At 43.6% G+C, this 22,159-nt stretch overlaps 2 protein-coding genes and 1 long non-coding RNA gene across 4 annotated transcripts; 2 read left to right on the top strand and 1 right to left on the bottom strand.

The window, feature by feature from the left end:
- Nucleotides 1-11: 11 nt before the first annotated feature.
- Nucleotides 12-21,068, bottom strand: slc5a10 (solute carrier family 5 member 10). Its single transcript, XM_086295215.1, has 15 exons — nt 20,751-21,068; nt 20,592-20,663; nt 19,893-19,997; nt 19,350-19,409; nt 18,174-18,278; nt 17,953-18,058; nt 17,682-17,762; nt 17,376-17,581; nt 14,832-14,967; nt 4,749-4,856; nt 4,508-4,658; nt 4,258-4,426; nt 1,619-1,834; nt 1,027-1,120; nt 12-897 (listed from the first exon to the last, which is right to left on the bottom strand). Exons 1-15 carry the CDS (start codon nt 20,856-20,858, stop codon nt 701-703), a joined length of 1,914 nt encoding a protein of 637 aa, XP_086151341.1. The 5' UTR covers nt 20,859-21,068; the 3' UTR covers nt 12-700.
- On the top strand, nt 716-6,657 carry LOC147327535 (uncharacterized). The gene is made up of 2 exons (XR_015129854.1): nt 716-1,177; nt 3,498-6,657. It is a non-coding gene; the product is annotated as an uncharacterized LOC147327535 (long non-coding RNA).
- Nucleotides 6,821-16,120, top strand: sack1gb (scaffolding CK1 anchoring protein Gb). 2 transcript variants are annotated; one of them, XM_086295214.1, is made up of 6 exons: nt 6,821-7,128; nt 7,233-8,169; nt 9,635-9,802; nt 10,719-10,843; nt 12,065-13,451; nt 15,196-16,120. In XM_086295214.1, the coding sequence occupies exons 2-6, from the start codon at nt 7,678-7,680 to the stop codon at nt 15,565-15,567; spliced, it is 2,544 nt and encodes an 847-aa protein (XP_086151340.1). In that variant the 5' UTR covers nt 6,821-7,128; nt 7,233-7,677; the 3' UTR covers nt 15,568-16,120. The 2 variants fall into 2 exon arrangements, with proteins under 2 accessions (XP_086151340.1, XP_086151338.1); XM_086295212.1 differs by having other exon boundaries at nt 6,821-8,169.
- Nucleotides 21,069-22,159: the final 1,091 nt, after the last annotated feature.

The raw sequence follows: 22,159 nt of genomic DNA on the forward strand, positions 1-22,159 counted from the left end.
TTTTTATCTTTTTATGCACACATCATTCAGTTCAGTTTTGATATCACCTGGAAAAAAAGATTACAGGACCACATGGAAATATTACTACTGATAAAATGAACATGAAATTTCTCATTGTTTCTCATTGGGATGCATTTGGAGCGACACTCACTGTTCCATTGCTTCCATTGGTAAAGACTTCAATATAACAGCTTTAGGTCATGTGTGAGAAGTTCTGATTAAAATTCATAAATCATGTAAATAAAATTTTAAATCAAAAGAACATTTAGTGCAAACATTCACACAAAGCTCTAAACATAACTAAATAATCAACACTGAGCATGTCGTTTCTAGGCAACAATATTATGTCACATGCAGAGCCTGAACCACACTGATGTGCTCTCACTGCATATTGTGAAGCTTTAAATTTAAGGTGATATTTGATGTCCTTTTATTTATTGTTGGTTTGTTATAATCCACACACTTCAACATTTTATTTCCATTATTATCTAAATGTAACTGTTTTAATAGATATGTGTGCTGTGCTGTCCACCGGCATCTACCGGCTTTACACTGTCAGTCGATGTCTTAATGATTCGAGTGAAATCTGAGCAAAAACCTGTTTGTTTCTTCACATTCTTGGATCTAGAGGGATCACTTTCCAGCTCGTGTTGGAGGGACTACAGTTCAGCTGAGGCCAGATGTTAAATCTGACCTCACCTCAGGCAAAGTATGCATAGAGAAAAATGTTAATGCTGACCAGCAGGAGAGCGTTGAAACAGCAGAACCTCGACCACAACACGCTCTCTCGAATGCTGGGGACTCTGGGAGCTGGAGTCTCCTCTGATCTCCGTACTGCTGAGATACACAGTCCTGCCCTCTGACCACATGTCGTCACCCGCCGTGTTGGTTCAGAGTCTGCAACACACACACACACACAGAGCGGACACAGTAAGTTACTCAAAAACAGGAGCAGTGTGTGTGTGTGAGAATGACTTGTTTTTCACATGATAGCTGGTTATTCCCCGTGACTGCTGACAAACTTACCCTGGGAGCTACGGTGGCTGATGGAGGACACTTTTTGCAGAGGAATGTCTCTTTTTGGCTCTTCAGTTATTGTCCACCAGGTCAGGTTACACACCTGGGAAAAATCGAAGAAGCAAAACCAAGAAAGTTTCATTTATTCACTATCAACCAGGTAAAACTCTACTGCCATTTTGACATGAGGTGACCCTGACAACACCCTGACTTTAACATTTCAAAAGTTACCCCCACTTGCTATTTTTTGCAAAAATGTATAAGATCTTTATTGCATGTGCGTATAACGTGCTATCACAAGCTGTAAACAAGGGACGATGCAGATAGGCACGATTATCTGATGCTAGAGATAAAAGCTGCTTTCAATTGCCCCCTTTTTATGAGAGATCATCACAGCATGCGCTGCCTGTTTGTTTTGGCTGAGTATAACAGCGGACGCCCTTCCTAAAGCAACCCCAGTGCAGACTCTATGTTATAGATGAGTGCAAGTCTGTTTAATTCTCTGTAGTGACAGAGTGTTTTCCCCACCAGACACAGACCATACTTGATTAAGCTTACTTCCCTCATAGTCGTATTATCTATTGTATCCATGTGTGCACACCTGTTCGTGAGTGGGCGGTGGTGTAAGCAGCGATACAACGGCAACCACAATTGCCGTGAGCCCACAGAGCAGAATGGCGAAGTGGAGGTAGTGGACACCACGTAGCACCGCAGGTGCCGAATCCTCAACGCCACATCTGGAAGGAGGGAAGGCAAACTCCAGCACCATCCTGCACACGCCGACCACCAAACCCACCATCAGACCCCAGAAGGCGCCCTAAAAATCACACAAATACACCTAGATTGGATTACATGCCTTTCTGAGCCGAGTAGCTGAATTTAATTGGACAGGAAGCATGTGTCTCATTCCCGAGGCAACTGTGAACCACACATGGGTGCGTTCAGCTAATGTCATCACTTTCCCAGAGATATAATTTGTCATCGTCACATCACTCACTTCTCACTTACTGTTAATACACACAAACACGCAGAGAGGCACAGATCACTCTCCGACTCCTTCAGCCTTCAGTGAAGAATGTGATCTGTGCAGTTTGAAAATAACTGCCTTGTAGCCACACACAGAGAACATATCTGATCTTATTTTTCCTTTATTTTCATTCCACCTGTTCTTATTTTTTAGACATACCTCACATGTACAGTTCCTATAATGTAACATGCACAGATACTAACTAGGATCCAGATATTGTGTTAGTAATTACAAGGTTAGCTGACATTTTTATGAGCTTAATTCACTGCCCAGCTTTGAACACAACACACATTGTGTTCCTGTGCAAACACTTTCGATTGTTTGCAATCTACAGTGTCATGCTGCTCAGCGTGTGACTCATCCCGTGCTGTAATGTGTGTCCTTTGACCCCGTGATTCAATATCATTTATATTTTTATTGTGTTTATCCAAACATACAAAGCTCACAGCTTTTGTGTAACCATGTAGTTCACCTTTTATAACAACCTTTTAATAGGTCTAAAGTGAAATGGTAACATAGAAAAGAAACAGAGACACCATATGAGACACTATATGGACAAAAGTATTGGGACACGCCTCTTAATCCTTGAATTCAGGTGTTTTGAGTCCCATTGCCACAGTGTTTGTAAAGGCAGTCTGCCTTTACAAACACTGGTTTGGTCTAAGGATTCATGCTTCATGGCATGGGTTTCCATGTCTGAGCAGCTCCTTCAGGTGGCCAAGTACTTTTATCTCTACAGTTTATTAATAGGCTCACTTTTGGGATTAAATGTTTCAGAGACTGAGGTCATTTAACAAACTTTTTCTGCCACATTTTTACCCTTTGGCTAAAAAAAGGCCAATCTGGAATGGTCATCACCCTACTGGGAGTGTTGGGTGGGCAGGCGGGTGGTGTGGACACACAAGTTCGTGTATGCAATAACTTGAGAACAAGGTGACGTATGGGATATTTCAAGAAGGATTTTCACCTAGGATTTTCAAATTGGCGCACCTGCTATTAGTTTGAGGGGTAGCACTGATGGCCAACAGTATTTATTATCACTGTAGTGTAATGTTAGTAGCAAACAAAACTGAAGAGCCTAAATCAATGCTGGCGACTAACCTAAAGTGCTCTTCTAATCCATGTTTTGCCTGATTATGATGCCAGAGGAAAACTTAAAGAAGCTATTGAGATATTTGAGCCTTGGCCAACGAAGTGAGCCGACGTGGATAAGATTTTCTTTTACGTAACAGAGATGTCCTTTGACCTGCAAATCACCAAATGTGTGTTTGCTTGGTGATTGCCAGCTCATGTTGTAACCCCAGGCGATTTCACTGCAAACACAAAATAATAAAAATCCTCTAAAGTAGATTCTGTGCAGCTTAACTGAGCTGGAGGGGAAGTAGTATTCACAGTAAGAGGGAAGGGAAATCCTGTTCATTAGAAAAACCTGAGAAAATGCTCTTTCTTTCAGTCTGTGGACAACGTGCCAGCAGCGAGAGCAGACACACCCAGGACGTGCTCTATTAAAACAGGGATCGTGAATATCCAGAGGACTGGTCTTTACTTGCTGGCGATCGACGCTTGAACACGTATGATATCAGATTTAACCCAGTATGGCTTTCCTTCTCATCTCCTCTGCACTTCATTCTGCAGGTTTTAATTGTGACAGTCACAGCAGGCCTCTGTCGCTCACAGTCTGTTATCAAAGATCACCAATGACTTTTATTGTTTAAAGTGAGAACTCCGGCTCCTCTAGAGGAAGCAATAAACAATACACTTCATGAAGTGAATTACTGATACACACAGCTTTGAGCTCACACACAAGGGACACCACACCAAGCACTCTGTGCGCATGTGTGTGTGTGAGAGAGCTGCACACAGCTTGATCCCATTTGAGGCTAATAAAACTATGCAGCCGTTACGGTGTAAGTGAAAGGACAAACAGAGCAAACAGGGGAAAACCTCAAAAGTCCAGAATGTTCTGAGGGCAGGTATCCGGGATGGAGGGTTAAGCTTCCTTCAGTGTGTAACAACAACTTACAGATGTCTTTTCTTTCTGTGTTGTAAGTGTGTTTGGAATAAAATAGCTTTTTTTAACTACATCATGATGTAATTGAACCGCTGTGATTTTTGCTATTTTCATCATGTCACAGAAAAATCATGAATGAAAGACAAAATAGTAATTTCGAGTTGCAGCTGTAACTTTATTATATTGATTGTCAGTGTGCTACCTGCTCATTGGTCCTCTTCCAGAAGATGGCCAGAGTGAAAACAGCAGTGACGGGTGGAGCGAGGTAGCTCGTCACCGACTGGATGTAAACGTACAGCTGCCCGCTGTTGGCTGACTGGAGGATGGGGATCCAGACCACGCTCACCACCACCAAAATCACGGTCACAATCCTGGGGCAAAGGCAAACTGTGTCAGCGCGTCTCTTTTCTTTATGAATCAACCTCCAGCTCATTCACACATGAGTGCCACACCTGCCAACCAGCAGCAGCTCTCTCTCAGAGGCTCGTGGCCGGTGCTTCTTCCAGATGTCCATGGTAAAGAGCGTGGAGCTGCTGTTGAAGATGGACGTCAGCGAAGACATCAGAGCGGCCATCATCACAGCTATCATAAGTCCCCGCAGGCCTGCAAAAATGCATACGCAGACACTCAGATGCAGGTGAAAACACCTGAAAAGTGTTGTGTGGCTGCTTGGGAAAAAAAACACATTCTCACCGCTTGGCATGAGTTCAATGACCAGTTTGGGGAAAGCAATGTTGGAGCATCCAACCTCAGCTCCACACACTCGCACACACTCCTCTGGATCCACACAGCCTACAGAGTCTGAAACATGGAGGCATAGTCAAAAGTTGTGTGCATGAGTGGAAGGTGAAGGTGACTTTTCCTCTCATCCAGAATTCAAGTTTGTTCCCTTTAAGTCCCACGAAAGGTACTAAAGGGCAGATTCAGGGTTGTTCCATGTGAAAGCATTCAAATGTGTCTGTTCCAACTACCTACAACCCTCATTCACAGTCACACTGGAGTAGCCAGCTAGTATCCACTGCTCTACCTCTTTAACCACCCTGAACACCACTGGTTTGCTTTGCAATTTGCTGCTTCGTTACCTGTTTAGCTGATGACAAATTTCTTTGTGACATAAGATGGCATGTCCCTTTACTCACCTTACCGAAGTTTAGAGCGGACACATCTAATCGCTGTGACCCTTGTGGTTGATGCATTGCCCATCCAGCTGTCTCATTCTCATAGCATGCACTGATCCTGAGACCCTCTGTGATCCAGGGCACTGTCAAAATCTGGGTCTAAAGCCGTTTGATCAGTGTAATGTGGCCAAGCTCCTGTACATGGAGCATGTGAATGTTGTTTCTTCATTTCATAGCCATAAACCAATTTAACTTAATAAATGACAAAGTTATTTAGTAGAAATCATGAGTAGAAGATGTGGCTGGGGTCAAACTGTAGATAAAACCAATACTTTGTTCCATGTGTTGATATGACCCTTGGACTTTTTAAAAGTTTTCTCCAGTGAACTATCAGAAAAAAGATACAACATCCATGCACAAATAAGGTTTCTGTCAACTTATGTCACTGATGTTAAACTGGTGGAGTTTCTCTATTAAAACTGCGTCCCATGATGTTCACGCTCAAACCTGTTTATAGAAAAATTAGATCATGGCTTCAGACTGTGGCATTTGAGGTCAATGTAAAATCGATTTTTTAAAACAGAATTTAAACGTAGTTTTCAGCTGTGAAAGTTTCATGTGTCTAGCTCCTGTATTTATACTTATAAAGTTAAACAGAAGGTTACACTTGGCATGGCTTTATTAAATATGGACAATTTGTTATTGTTAAAAGAAATCTAACAAACAACTGATTCTGGGTCAGGTGGACGGCATTGATTGAGTTTTCCTGGAATGACTCTTTCCAGGTACTTCAAAGGGTCAGTCTGAGCTAGATGGGTTCAAATGTATTGCCTGTTCAGTAAAAAAAAATAAAATCCTTTTCGAGTTACCATCCATTGTGCAGCTAGGAACTAGGAAACACTATCTGTGGGAAAAGTGTTTGCACAAACAGCTGAGTTGGCTCAGAGGCATCATGACCAAATGTTGGATACTTGTTGTGTAGCCTTGTGAGATGAGAATGAGGAAAGGAATATATTAAAGCCACAAACTTTAACATGTATATGCATAATCACACACTACATAGCTACACACGCTCCAGCTTCATTGGCTCCAGTAAGACTGGAGTCTTTCATCAAAGCTACTCAATAATTTTTCCCAAATCACCACCCACAGCTCAGCTGAAACATCCAGGAGACCTGAGACACATTTCATTTTCACAAGTCTGCTACATGTTAAAAAGCGCAAAAAGGGTGACCTATTTGATTCTCTATCTGGCTAATGTTATATATTAACCCTGATAAAGCTATTGTTTTTCAGCGTTACCTTTCAGAGACCCGTGGATAAGCAGCAATCACAGGAAACCGGGGAAAAAGCCTGCACTGATATAACAGTAGAATAACTATTAACTTTTAGGTTCATTTAAATGAATGAATAGTGAAAGTATAAGCTTAAACAGAGTAGTCACGTTTTATATATATATATATATATATATATATATATATATATATATATATATATATATATATATATATATATATACACACACACAAATAATAAAATCATATATTGTATAACTTGTTATAGCCTCTTGGGTTAGCTCCACGGGCTTTCGTAAGGGTTCTAATTTGGGGTGAAGAACAAGATTTCCCCCTGTGTGCTGGCAGGAGGGTGGAGTTTAATGCCTCTCTTTCCTAACCAACTACCGGACACTCCGCCTCTCTGCCCCCGGACACCGAGCTTCCGTTGCCGGATTCCAGGGTCAGACACTCGCCGGCGGCTCCGCCACACAGTCTGCTGGACCTGGACGAACTTCGTGTGACTGCAGCGACACTTTAAAGTAAAGAGGCTCGGTACCGCCACGTTAGCGAAGACTGCTTTGTGTTCTTTCCGGGAAGTTTCCTTTCTTTGAACATCTGTACACCTCTGGCTTCAGGCTCGCGCTCCGACACAACAAAAAAAAAAGAAAAAGTGGAAAAGTGAGTCGTCAGCGCCTCAGTCAGACTGAGTCACACACAGTTTAAAAGTTTTACCGAAGGACTAATGACTTCTTTCTTTGTGTCGACTGCCTGTTCCGCTTTAGACTGACTCACTGGCAGACACACACTCATCCACCCAGACAGCTGCTCGTCTCTCTCCGTGTCTGCCGGGCCCCGAGGCTGGAGAAGCAGCCGAGCCGGGCCGCAGCTTTCCGCAGTTTTCCGGCTCCTGTCAGGTGTAAGGCGTGGCGCTGGGCGTGGAGGAGGGGGGCTTTGTTCCAACCACACCTGAGAGAGAGAGATATCTGTAACCCGAGAGCAGGGCTGAGCTGGAGCCTGCCCGGGTTGAGGAACTGATAGCGGTTTATTTGCCTCAGATGAAAATATCTGCCACTGGTCTGGTTTGTCCCCGGTCACGCGGACCCGAAATGGACCGTAATGACAGATCGCACTTCTTCCATGTTTGAACCCCCGGACGGACGAGTGGAAAGTGGGTCAGAGTGGTTTCAGTGTTTAACTATTTACTGACCGGCGGGTTTACTGGGGGTCATGGCGCTATCTCAGGTCCAGTGTCTAGACGATCACCACGTCAACTGGCGCGTGAGCGAGAGCAAACCGGAGTTTTTCTACAGCGAGGACCAACGGCTGGCCCTCGAGGCACTCATCGTCGAGGGCCGCGACGCGTTCACGGAATACATCAGCAAGCATGGCGTCCGGGAGTTCCTCTCGGAACCGGAGTTGGAGCGGATTGTACACACGGCGGAAGCATACAGGCCCGGCTACGAGCATCTCCAGAAACCCGGGACGCCAGGGCCAGGAAACACAACTCCGGGGCCCTGGGAAGAGACCGGAGACGATGAGGTGTCTCTCGAGTACTGGCCGGACCGGTCTGAGGGCTCCGTGGCAGAGCTGGACCTAGGCTGGCCAGAGGCCATCTCATACCGAGGGGTCACGCGCGTGACCGTGCACACACAGCCTCCAACCGAGGGGCACACGCACATCAAGGAAGTGGTGCGGAAGAGCATTGCGTCAGCCCAGAAGGTAGGCAGAGAAGAAGATGGAGTTTAGAGGTTCTCCACCAAAACAGAAACGCTTCACAGTGACGAGAATTAACCAGTTAGCTTATTGTTTTTTCACCTCTTTATGTTGAATTATGTTAATATTCGCGATTTGATGCTTGGATTTTTATCGCAAGGTGTTTTTATTTGACTCCTCCATTCATGTAGCCAAAATGTGGGGGACAAAACACATCTTAGCTGAGTACAAATTCATGGCGAGCAGCATAATACAGAGACCTGAAACGCACCACAGCACTGAGTCAACGCAGCAACAGGAAACCGCATTAACAACTCATCAAAAACTGGAGTGCATTTTCTGTGCTGTCAGTGAATGCACCACAGTGAATAATTGTTTTCAATATTTCTCCAGTCAGTGAATGTATAAAGAAGTTCACTGCCACAAACCCGCAAGTTTCAAAACAATGCTTCACCATCACATTAAAGCAAAGAAGAAAAATCACTTTGTGCACTTAATAAAAATGATTTTGCTTGGCGTTAAAATGATTAGGCGAGTAATCAGTTAGTGGTCTGACAGGAAATTACTGTTGTGCCTCATCTGAAAAACACTTTGGCAATTAAGATTAATTGTTAATGACAATAACTCTTCTATCAATCTATTTATTTGTTGGCTGTTGCTGTTTGCATGATCGTTTTATCTTGTTATTAATATTTGTCTGTTGCCACCTATGATGCAGAGCACAGCACATTATGTTAGCCTGACTTTTTTGGACATGTTCCAAGTTCAGTTCACCTTTCTGTCTTCATTTCATAATTTGCCACAGACCCGTCTCAGAAACCCGCTTCCCTTCATTATAGTTTAAATAAAACAAGTCCTGTCTTGACACGAGAACAGAAAAAAGTGGGGGGGGGGGAAATGCCCTGACATCACTGAATTTGTCACATGCCAGCAGTCTTCCTGTCACATCCATAAATGCTGGTACATGTTCATGCAGTAGTCCAGCTTTGCACCTGAGCGACAAAAGAAACATTGAGGCTTAAATGAATCAGACTTAGTGTCAAAGAGAAAGGCTGGTTTTCAATGCACATGTATTTTCACAATAAACGTAATACAAAAAACATGAAAAATTTCAAGACTTATCATCATTTTCCAAAGTCTACCTAATGCTGCTGCTTTAAACGTAATCTTTAAGCTGGATCACATAAAGAGAGCCGCCTGTCTCTACTGTTGCAGCGTTGCGCAGCACATACTGTCCACCCACATTTTATCACCTCTCTGCCAAAAAACAGCCTCTGTTCCTAACAGGCTCTAAACTACAGGAATATTATGCTCAAATTTCTTGTGTTCCCAGCTTCCTTTGGGGATTGAATATCGCTGATAAAAGCAGCTGAAATAGAACCCACCCTCAGAGACCAGGAAGCACTAAAACTAACATTTGTGGTTTTCCTCTATGTGTATGTGTGCTGTTTTTTTTTTTGTTTTTTTTTAGGTGATAGCTGTGGTGATGGATGTGTTTACAGATGTGGATATCTTTCGAGACCTGATGGATGCGGCCTACAAACGCAAGATTCCTGTGTACATAATCATCGACATGGCTGCGGTGCCCTGCTTTCTTTCCATGTGTGGCAGAGCTGATATGCACCGTGGACACCTAAAGGTTTGTATTGCCAGTCACATGCATGTACGCATGGATGATGTTTTGCTGGGCTAGTTATAAAGAAGGGTACGCCCAATAAGTATACAGTAATGGGGAGGGGGAGGATTGGAAAAAACATCTGTTATTAAAGACACCTTTTTGAAATTATATTGTCACTATACAAAGGAACATTTTTGGGCGGCCCATGATTGATGTAGGTTGCCAGGTTTGTGCCTGCAGGTATTTGTGAGGTGCATGCTGCAGCTAGTTTGCAATAGCTTGGTTTTCTTTGTTATTCTCTGGCTCTCTTAAGTTGAGTTGAACTGGTCTAGGCAGTAACAGAAAATACTTAAGAGTTTCACGGGGGATTTTTTTTGGACTGGAGGCCAGAACGACGGCAGTTAAATTCCTGTCTATGCTGCAGGCAATAAAACCACACAGACTTTTTACTTTCTGTAACATGTTTTCCTTTCGCTTCTCCTTATTCCTTCCTCACGGCATTTACCGCATTGCCAGTCTCTTTTTTATCTGACATCTCTTCCGTTATTGTGAGCGCCATCACTCCCGTTGTTAATGTCCCCTGTGAGATTTCACACACAGCGTTTACTTACGAGGTAACGCTCAGCCTGTCAACCACACCCTTATCACAGAGCCGAACACAAACACCACAGGGTGTGTCAAACAGGCATGCACGTACGTAGATAGAAAGTCTATGCTCTAACCTGTAGAGGCACCCAGTGGGAGACTATGGAGGTATTAAAGCTGAGCACCGGCTCTTGAGTAACAAGGAAACGCATTCTCTTCTGCCTCTCCATTCTCTTGTTTCCTCTATTTTGCCCTTTGTTCACTGAAACCTTTCCATCCATCAGCACTAAACCCTCTAGAGGCTTTGGTTACCAAGCACTAACCCTTTATGTATGTGTATGTGTATGTGCAGAACCTGCGCGTACGCTGTTGTGGAGGCGTGGAGTTCTTTACGCGATCGGCACAGAAGGTGCGTGGATCTCTGAGCCAGAAGTTTCTTCTGGTAGATGGAGACAGAGCCATCTCTGGCTCCTACAGGTGAGCAGCGTTCATTTGTGTCTCTAAATCTGCACAATTACATATTTTAAATTAGCCGTTAATTGCATGACCTTTTCCACTCAAAAATAAACAGGCATCCGTGCATTTCCCATGACCTCTGTGGAGGGCTTTAGAGCCTTTCAGCTCGCTGTTTTGGTTTTCTGACCTGCAGGTTTACTGGTCTGGTTTAGTCTTACCCAGTCCTTCCTGCTGCAGCATGCAGCATGCAGCTGCTTGCAGGAAATGGCCTTAATAAATCAGTCATACACATGCATTCCATACAAGACACACAGAGCTAGTAACTAACTGGTGAACATGCTGGAGCCTTTGACCACCATTTGTGGTGAAGAGCTAAACAGAGCTACACGGAGAGTGATTGCTGTTCTGTGTTTGCTAAGATAACACAAAAAGCGTAGCATCAATGTGGACAACTGCTTAAAGCCACTGTACCCCAGCTTTTCTCATTATTGATGGTTATCGTGGTTTCTCACCTGTCAGGGTCCTGACCTCTGAATCCACTTGATCCAGGTGCCTGATTCCTCCGGAAGTGTGACATGAATCGAATGGGGTTTTTTTTACTGTCAGCTTGTTGTTATGCATTGTGAGGCATGGCTAGTGAATTGTGTTTTGAGAAACAAGCGGATCAGTGTTGGCTTAAAATAGTTTGATTCAGACTGATTTGTTGGGGAAAATTGATTCCCCTCCCCAGCTGAAATTACAGAGTAAATGCAGACTCGGTGTCAGGCTAAAGATGTTGACGGAGTGTAAGGGAAGTATATTAAAGTCCATTGCTCTGCTTGTTTTGCTTTGGAGCCAGCAGTTACATGTCATAACAGTCACAATACGGTTTTGTTAGCGGCCAAAGCAAATTTTGAAAATTAGGTGTGTTATCCTTACCGTTTACTGTCATTTATAGTTGCTTCTTTACTGAAATGTCGGTGTAATGTGAGACTGGATCTGTTAGAAGGAATTTGAGGAGGAGTACTTATGCAATGTGATCAAAGACCAAAATGTGGTGCATTACATCAGAGTACAAAAGCGTGTTATAATGATTAAACTATTATAATCTCAGATTTCTGTTTTCTCAGTGGGAGCTGTGACTTGGAAGAAGGAGTTTAGATGTGATAAACAGGACCGGAATAGAGCTGGTAGGAAAAAAAATGTGCAAAGAAAACATTGAAGTCCCGTCTGAGACTTCTCTCCATTTCTGTGTTTTTCCAGTTTTACCTGGTCCTCGTCTCGTTTGGACCGTAACCTCATCACTGTGATCACAGGACAGGCAGTGGAGACCTTTGACCTCCAGTTTCGGGAGCTTTACCTCACGTCCAGAGGCGTGTCACTCAACAAGGTTCCTATGACAGACGAGCCGGTACCTGACCCTCTCCCTCAGGCGGCTCCTGCACCTGTGCCGGCTTCTGTTGCCAGGAAGCTCATCAACCCCAAATACGCTCTTGTCACCACGGGGACCCACATAAGTCCCACTTCATCTGACCAGAACTCCAGCAACAAGAACTCAAACTCCCAGAATCCCACTGGGCTAAAGATGATGAAAGCACGGCTGAAGGGCGTTATTGAAGAGCCACCCATACATCCAGGATTAGCCAATCTGGAGAAAGCATACCTGATTCCGTACCTGCCCACCTGGCCTGAGCCAGACCCACCAAGTGACGTGATTGGCTTTATCAACATCAGGGATGATAAGCGGGCCAATCAGGTTCACTTGCAGAGGTCGGAGAGGTTTGAGGTTAGTCAGGCTATACGCTTCAGCTCACCATTTTCACAGCCAGCACAGACTGAGCAGCCTGCTTCACATCCTGCAAAAGCTGCAGGATCAGCTGACACCCCCTCTGCAAATACAAGCCTGAAGCCTTCGACTCCTGTGAGTCCAACTAACAAACAGCTCCCATCCCCCGCAGCTCCCAACACAGACCAAACTGATTCCCCTAAACAGCCCAACACACCCCCAGCACAGGATGCACACACACCAGCTGCACAGACTTCCACTTCACCACCTAGTGTTACTGCTGATTCACAGCCAACAGAAAATGCTGCAGAACCTCCACAGACACAACCTGTAGCACCTCCTGTTCCTAAACGCCGCACCCTGCAGCTGCTCATAGAACCTGCCTCCTCAGAGAAACCTGGTGAAGCACAGGTCACTCTGGTAAAAATGGACCAGCTGGAGAGTCTAGAAGGCTCATTTAAGAAAAAGAGACCCCAGAAAGAGGTGACCCTGATACGTGGCCGCTTAACGTCAAAGGACAATGACCAGGACTCTGGGAGCAACGATAATGACAGCCAAGACAGCACCAAGGTCAACTGTGACCGAGCGGTCAATGACGAACCCTCGAGTAACTCCACAGCATCGGATGAGGAGTTTTACGATTGCACGCAGCCAGAGTCCAATAACCAGCTAACCAATGGAGTGACAACAGGGTCCGGCCGAGGACAACGCCAAGGAGACGGTTTCAACATGATGGCCCGCTTCTCACAGAGCATGCTGGACTTGCGAGAGCCCAACCAATCAGAGGACAGTGCTGCTCTCATCTGCCAATCACAGCAGCTGCGCAGACAGGAGCACCTCTCCCCACACAGGCACATAGGACAGGTGAGCACTCGGTATTACTGCTCGAGTGATGCTAAAATAATCAAAAAATGGGAAATCACACACACACATCCATACAGCACTTTATCAATGCATGCACACACACACACACACACACACACACACACACACACACACACACACACACACACACAGAAGGATGCATTAGAGGTCATTTGGGGTTCACTATCTTGCCCAAGAATGCATACAAGCATGAGGAGTCAGGGATCGAGTCGCTGACCTTCTGACCCTCTCTTTCACCCGAACCATGCATCAGTATATATAAAAAAAAGTTCTATTTGTTCATGATTACCAAGTAGTATGAAGCTTTAGTGAGTTTGTAATAGAAGGTTCATTACTCATTTTCATAGTGTCAAGTCACATTTTGTCAGATGTACACACAAGGTGTTGTTGCTGGACTCACTTCACATTCGTCACATATGAAAGCTCAGGAAGAACCTCTCGAAGTCACAGTTTAAAACCTCAGTTACCCTGTGGTGTAGTCTTTCAGAGAGGAGTGTATTTTGACTCAAACTTTTATTTTTTTAAATCTCATTTTTTAAGTAGATCTTAGTGCCAAAAGAAAACCAAACAGCCAATGAAAACAAAACTAAGCCGTGAGTGAAACAGGACGTGCACTTCTCTCCTCTCCGGTCTTGTGATTTACTCTGTTGCCAACCCGCACGCCTGTTTAGGCACGGTTTAAAGCAAGCAATACAAACTGCTTTGTGACAGATATCCATATAATGTTTATAGCTTCACTTTTCAATATTTATTACCACTTAAAATGAAGCCTTATAAACATAATTTACCACTTTACAATAAACATGAATTATTATCTTTTCATTTTTTAACAGTAAGTAAATGTATTTGTGTTTCTATAAAGTGTTGCCAAGAGTTTAAGTGACATTTTTAAGCTTTTTAAAAACAAGAACACACTGTTTTACTGCATAATCTATATTGAATATCTTCTTTTACAAAGATGTCAGTGTCAGGCTATATTGATGAGTCGCGTAATCATTCAATTAAAAAAAGAAAAAGAAAAGACAAAACAGCTTAATCCATTAGGGATGTTTCTACCCTAGATGACACAATGCTTAATCTTTTAAACGTTTTTAATGCGTAATGAGTAATCACTGACAAAACCACTGCTGAAATTCCCAGAAATTGTGATTGCTGTCCAAAAGTATGCAGCACTTACTGGAAAAGCACACATTTATGTAACCCACGTCAAAATAGGTGTGTCTCATCAGTGGTATCAAAAGCAAGTCCCTACCTGCTTGCGGTACATGCTTACATGACATATTTTTCCCCTCCAATTTAAAAGGTATTTGCGTGTCTGTGCGCATGAGCGACTGAGCACCCACGCTCGTGTACACTCACCGGGGTAGAGAGCTCGACTGATCATGCCAGGGAGGACGATGAAGATAAAGGGCAACATCTTTAGATAGGCGGCAAAGATGGAGGCTCCTTTCACATGACTCATGTTCTTAGCAGATAGGGACCTTTGTACGATAACCTAAACACACAGAAAGGTGCTTAAAAATATTTCCATAAGACATAATCAGGTAACATATGGTGTAATAAGATATAAATGAATATAATAAATAGTAACATTTCCTGTTAACAGTAGAGAAAAACATGGATAATGAATAGCAGTGGCTCCAGAATTGACCCCTGAGGTACTCCTTAGAGAATAATGGAGGATTTAGAGTTTTAATTCCCTCTCTGTGCTCTTTCTGCTTAGTTGTTTCAGACCTCTAGATCTCCGGGTCGTGATGCAAGAGCGAGAGGACCAACAGTAGTTATCGCCAAACCAGGAAGTTATCATCGGCCCACCCGAGCAGCTGGCCCAGTGATAGGAGGTTACCGCTACTGGCAGGGCCAAATGCTCCAGCCTGACTCGGCCCAGCTGCGCGTAGAGACCCGCTCCGGGCGGTCACCGAGACGACACAGTCCCGGCTACAAGAAGGAAGCCCACACGTCACCACAGCCACCAGCCAACCAGACGGGATTACTTGGAGTTTCTTTCTCAAAAATTAACACTTTTAAACACTTAAGAGCACGAGGAGGAGCACCGCAGAAGAAAGCACCTCAGAATAATAAGCCTGTCAGGTAGATCTGTGGGCCGGTCAGGGAACGTGAGGACATTAATGCTTCATTGTGGGATGTGTTGTTTTTTTGTTTTGTTTTTAATCCTCTTTTTGTTTGGAAACTGCGACGCAAAGCTTACAAGATCTGCTTTACTCTGATATCTCTGGGTGGTTTCAAATGAGTGACTGACCAAAAAGAAAGTTTGCTGACGTGTTTGTGCGGAAATAAACTCTGATAATAACATATCAGGTGTTTGTGTTTACAACATGCAAAACAAGATAGCATGCACTCTTGCAACTGATTTATGAGTGATCTGTTTTTTTTTAAGATATGGTACTGTGTTTGGTCAGCTGTGATTCTCTTCAGCCAACCCATGTCACGCACCGTGCAGTGTATCTGTGACATGCAGGCTCTAGGCTCTAGTGTTGATATCATGGGGACTGGTTGCTGATGGTGAGAGGGTGTTGCTTTGAAATCACTGGCAGACTTCCCTGATTACCTTTGCAGATGTATGAACATGTGTGAAAAACATGGGACCAAAAGTTGTAATGTTGTAAATAAAAAGACAGTTAAATTTGTCCCATTGTTTTGTTTCAACTAGCTCACATAAAGCATTAGTTCATTTAAAAATGCCACTGTATTGTACAAACATCTTAATATTTGAAGGAAGCATATCATTACTAAAAATGAAAGATATTATCTCAAGCATACAGCGCCTGACAACCCAGACAGCTGATCAGGAAATATTCCAGGGTAAATGACTGTGAATGAACACTCCGAGGTATTTTTAGGTATGTTTGCTTTTGCTTCCTGGTTTGCAGAAAAATATAATTGTAGCTTCTTGCTTTCTGAAGGGATTTTTGTAGCCTGGAGCTGAGGTTTGGCTTGCAATCAGCATCTGGGCAACACGGCAGAGCCCAGCCTTTATTCTTTTTGCAGAGGTTTGAGGATGCAGTGACACTAGCGGAACAAAGTCTAGTTTCCAAAGTGCCGCATAAGAAACTGGGAGTGTTGTGGCTCATAAAGAGATCAAATTAATATTGACCAGAATGGAATTCAGCTTCTTGGAGTGGCTCTCCAAACATAGTCCAGTTTCAAAGTCCTCCATGACCCACAGTTAAAGCAGATAAACATGTTCTCAGATTTCTTTAAAAAACTAGTATTATAAGTATTCAGACCCTGTGCTATGGCAGACCAAACTGTCATCAGAAACATCCTTTCCAATGTGTGTAGACCTTGATAATTTAGTTATTCAGCAGAAACGTGGAGGTCATGGCAGTGCGTTGAAACAAAACTTGCAGTCTCCACTGCTCAGCGCCTGTCTAATGCTTTTCTTATGGTGAAGTGCGGGAACAGTGAAGCATGACAGCAGCATCCTAGTATAGACGTGCTTTTCAGTGCCTCAATCTTGAGATTAGTCAGCGTGCTAGAAAGGATAAATAGAGCCAAACACACTGAGGTTTGTAAAAGAAATGTGCTTCAGAATGCAGATCTTTGAGCACAACTGGGAAACAGCATGAAGTGACTTCATGACAAGTGTTTGACAGCCCCGCCAAGACTAAAAAGACAACAAAAAGAATGTAAAATTCCTCAGCAAACACGACAATGGCATTTCACAAATGCTTCTTTGTGGAACTCACAAGGGATCTATGAGGAACAAAAACACCTGCCTGAATAATGTCAGTCAACACAAAAAGGTGAAAAAAAAATTCTTAAAAAAAGCAATAATTCTGTACTCAGAAGATACAAATAAAGTATCAATCTGATACCAATACCAGTATATAGATCGATCCTCACACCTTGAGTATTTGAATTTCGTCCTTCCAGACTTACCTGGTCGGTACACCAGTACCATGTGGCCAGTATGGTGAGCCCCAGAGTCATCCCGGGCCAGGGAAGGTCTCCGGTGACGGCGTCTCTGAACAGGTGCATGGCGTCCTGCCGTGGCAGGTGGCAGGTACTGTTGGGAATAATTTTACTTGGTATCGCTCTGCTGTACCGCTCGGCCAGCTGGCTGTAGCCACCAATCTTATTGAAAGCTGTGGATGCACATTTATTGCTGCTGTTGAACAATTATTGATTGATATTGATTCTGCAAATTGGCCCTGCAATACTTTGTGTTTATGAAACAGCACATACCAGTAACTGTTAGGATAATTGCACCAACGAGCATGATAAACGTCTGGAGGGTGTCTGTGTAAATGACAGCAGCGAGACCACCTGAAAAACAGAGATTTTATTTGCGCAAAGAAACAAACAAGTGCCGAGTCTTACGTTCCAAAATATGCAATATGTTTGTCTCTGGGATTTCTGTTTGCATAATAAAATATTAGAATTAACGTTCATCAGAATTGTTGAAATTCTTTAAAAGAGCAAAAAAACGCGAATTGTAATGCACTTTCATATCTACCTGCAATGGTGTAGAGCGCAGTGACCACCAGCATGAGGACGGTAGACAGGTACAGGTTCCACCCAAGACACACCTGAACAAACAAGGCTCCAGAGTACAGGTCAGTCTGGTGAGAGAAACATGCCAGTCAGCGATGTTGGCAAACAAATGAACTCACATCTGAGACACTTGTACAGTCAGATGGGGTTGTATGTAGGTGTGTTTGTGCCACATAGTCATACTGAAATCTTTGTGAAGATGGACAACATCAGCGAGAGGACAGCCAGGTAGGTTCTGATCCTCTCTCCTCCAAAGCGACGTCCCAGATACTCTGGCATGGTCACGATCTGGACACAAGACAGTTCAACATCTTCAGCGTGCCACAGCTACACGGAGGAGGCATACTTTAAGAGACAATTTATCCCAAAAGCTACAAAATCTATATATTTTTCTTCATGGCCTGATAGTCTCATATTGCCATTTTGATTATTTTTCAGTGATAATGCAATATCAGTCTGTAGAAGAAAGTGTGAGCTGTCTGGGAGAAAACATTTGTGCATGTGACAGGAAGTAAACACTACTGATGTTTGCTCTCAGCTGCCAGCTTCCCTTTTCTGTGAAATTGCATCACAAGATGTGCGGGGGGGGGGAAAAAACCCTAAGTGACTTGTACAAAAAAAGGACGGGTAGATCAATAAGGTCAAAGTCTATTTATACCACTGACCACACACAGATCACTTTGATCTGCAGTGGGTCTGACCAGTGAAACTGTGATAAATGTGCAAATTACAGAAAAGGTGCTGGTAGTTCATTGGCCAGACTGTAATTATAAAAATGCATATACTGTCTTTTTTTAACTACTGCAGAAACAGACATTTCTGTGGAAGGTTGTGGGATCAGTAGGAAAAGTTGTAAAACTTATGAGAACACAGCTCACAGGTCAAAATCTATGCACGCCATAACATTTTCCAAAGCTGTTCAGTGGGCCATCTTTCCCGACGGGTTCTGGTCCCTGTACCTTATGTTTGACACCCCTGATGTGGCTGGATAAATAACCCAAAGGGGAGGAAAAAAATGCGAGTTATGTCCAGTGACCTATTTCCTTAAGAAAACTCTGGATGGATTCAAGATACCGACTATGAAGAAGTTTAGTACGTTCACAACTGTATTTATGACTTTATTTTTTTAAATATATGTGCCAACAAACAATAAAATGAGTACTAAGATGTGTGTGTGTGTGTGTGTGTGTGTGTGAGTGCTGTGCAGTAACACCCTTCTGGGGAATTTACAAGGCGGGGGAATCCTTGTTGGGGAAAAGCCTCCTGGCACCAAAATGTACCTGCAGAACCAGCCTGAACAAGCAGATGGGTACCTGTGTGAGTGTGTGTGCATGTGTGTGTTTGTGTGTGCCGACCAACCCCTGAGGAGATGTAGACAGGCACAAATACCCAGGCTAGAGCCAGCAACACATAGGTGGCCTGGGGAGAAGGGGTCAGATAGAAAACAGAGGGGTTTAATGAGAAATCCGCCAGAGTCAGCTCACAGGTCTCTTTATTTAAGACGCATGCTCTGCGTCCACATAGGACAGCTATGCTGCTGCTGCCCCCTGCTGTAAGCTGCCTGTTACAGCTGAAGAGAGGAAGACATTGAAATGACAAACTTTTGTGGTCTAGACAGCCATGTTCATATTAGGTAAACTTTCTGTTGTAAAGCAGGTAATTGCAACTGATGTTATTTTTATTTAGCTGCAAATGTCATATGCCCCCCCCCCCCCCCCCCCCCTCCTTTTGTCTAGTCAGCACACCACAAAAGAGAGAAGTTGTTGAAGGATTGGCAGGCTTGTTCTGCTTCATTCCATGCCACAATGCATTTAATCACCATTAACAGATACAACAAAACAGCATCTCGTATTGTTTTGATGAGCACGCATGTTTCTCTGACTGCGGTTTTGTGTTTCTCACATTCCATTCAAAGCCGGTGACAGCGATGCCTCCGGCAGCTCCCGTCCCCGCCAGACCGATGAACAGACCCGAGCCCTCTGAACTGGCAAAGAGAGACGATCCAATCTGTGCAAGACAGAAGAAAAGGTCTGGAGGTTTTACTGCAGAAATACTCTGCTGCAAACACCTGACCTACATGCAGAGTTTGTGGACTTGATGCTTGTGCTCAAAATGATGGAAAATCTTCTCAGAGGGTTCAAAACTTTTCTTTTTTTAAACCTGCAACTGTAGCATTTGTCTTCTTTCATTTCTCATGTAGCCTCATTAACGTCAGTGTTTATCATCACATTGTTATTTACTTAATGAGAAACAGTTTCCGTTAAGCATAAGTCTACCAAGTCTCTCTTAAGTTCAGAACCCAGCTTGGCCTTACAGTTTTAGCTGTAAGGGGTGGCTGAATTTTAGTAAAACAAGGAGAATTGATTTCTACATTTTTCTATCCCCCCACCCCCACACACAAAAAATCCACCCTTTTAAGTGCCTGTAAGAACCATACAATTGTTTACTGATGCTTGATTCACAGAACAAATCTACCCAGAAAGTTGTGTATCTCCTAAAGTCAGTGTAGCCTACATCTATCACTTTTACCATCTGTGAAAACTAAAATCAACTTATTGCAGGTCACGCTTTATTTCCACAGTTAATGTCAGATGGACTCACCGGCCACCAGGCCATGTCCCTCCCAGCCAAGAAATATCCACTCAGTGTGTTTCTGCTCACCCTGCATGAGGACTGACACACAAACTGATTTGCACAAACATCCAAAACGAGCTGAATTAGTAGAACGGCACAAATTCATTCACGCCTCTCGATTCTTACCCAGATGCCAACAGCGAGGTTGAGAAGAAAGTAGGTCGCAATGACAATGATGTCTGAGAAGCTGAAAGACTGCGACAGGGCGTAGAAGCTGATGGTGGAGTTAGACATCCTGAGCGTTCGCGGCACTGTCGAAAGGTTCCCTGCGGCCACACACACCTGTCCGCCTCTGCGATTAGATTCTCATCTGACGCTGGAACTTTGCAAACACCATAAACTCGAGAAGAAGATGATACACACCCTAAAAATCTGCAAATCCTTGCCTTTAAATGCTCACTTCCCATCCAATGCACTCACGCTGTCAAACACACACACCTGGCCCTCGCCTGCGAGCTGACTGGTCTGCTACCAAAACATCTCGAGGCACACTGTTACATCTGAGTGTGAAGAGGGCAGACCAGTGGCTGAACTGATGATTAAACACATCACCTTAATGTGGCACCTGAAGTGCTGACACACACACTCTGCTAGGGGATAATGGAGTGCACAGTGTGTGCGAGCAGGGAAGTACTGATGTAAATCAGAGTCCACGGTGACACACACACACACACACACACAGATGGTCAATCATTGCCGATGACAAGTTTATAATCATTAGCGTCTAAACACACAAAAATCTGTTCTGGGAAGTGCTAAGCAGGGTCAGTGGAAGTGTGTGAGAACGTGCCTGAGCTGTTTATGGTTTCATCCTGATATCTTCAGGAGGTGATACAGTAAATAAGACCCCATAGAGGCCTTTCTTTACAAAAGAAGATGCTGGAAATGCTGGAAAAGTGCCACAAATGGATAATAAATATAGTGTATTCTTCTTACAGCAGCTATTCTGATGAATAGTAGTAGTTTAGTTCATTCTGTCTATAGTATAGTTCACACACCTGGATGCTTTCATATCAGACCCCTAATTAATGCTTACCTGTTACTTCATGGCAAATTTGCTGCTGTAAAATCTGCCTGTGCTACAGTCTGTAAAAACTCATTCACACAAACATTTTTTTAATGTGTGTAAAATTTGTATTTCCCTTTTTACATAAATTATTTTGAGTATGAGATCTTAACAAAAGGATAAAATGAAGAAAAAAAAGGATTTGCCTCATTGTGCAGGTCATGAGATTGTAAAAATGTATTTAGGCTTAAATTTTAAGTGGCACCAGTTTAGCTAACAGTGTGAGCAGGAAACCATATGTCACTAAAGGCTGAATGCAGCGGCCCGGATTTGACTTTGACCTGCAGCCCTCTGCTGTATGTCCTCGCCATTCTGTCTCTTCCTGTATGCTCTCCACTGTGCTGTCATTTATTTATTTATACTGGGTACATAAATGCAGACATCGGGTGGTTATAGCTCAGGAGGTAGAGCAGGTCGAGTCTGCACGCCAAATATCCGGGGGCAAGATGCTGAAATAGGTCATCGCACA

This window comes from Aulonocara sp. 'chitande type north' Nkhata Bay, linkage group LG6, assembly GCF_057382095.1.
Source record: "Aulonocara sp. 'chitande type north' Nkhata Bay isolate Kocher_YH1m ecotype deep benthic linkage group LG6, A_spYH_male_GT1.1, whole genome shotgun sequence".
Lineage (NCBI taxonomy): Eukaryota > Metazoa > Chordata > Actinopteri > Cichliformes > Cichlidae > Aulonocara > Aulonocara sp. 'chitande type north' Nkhata Bay.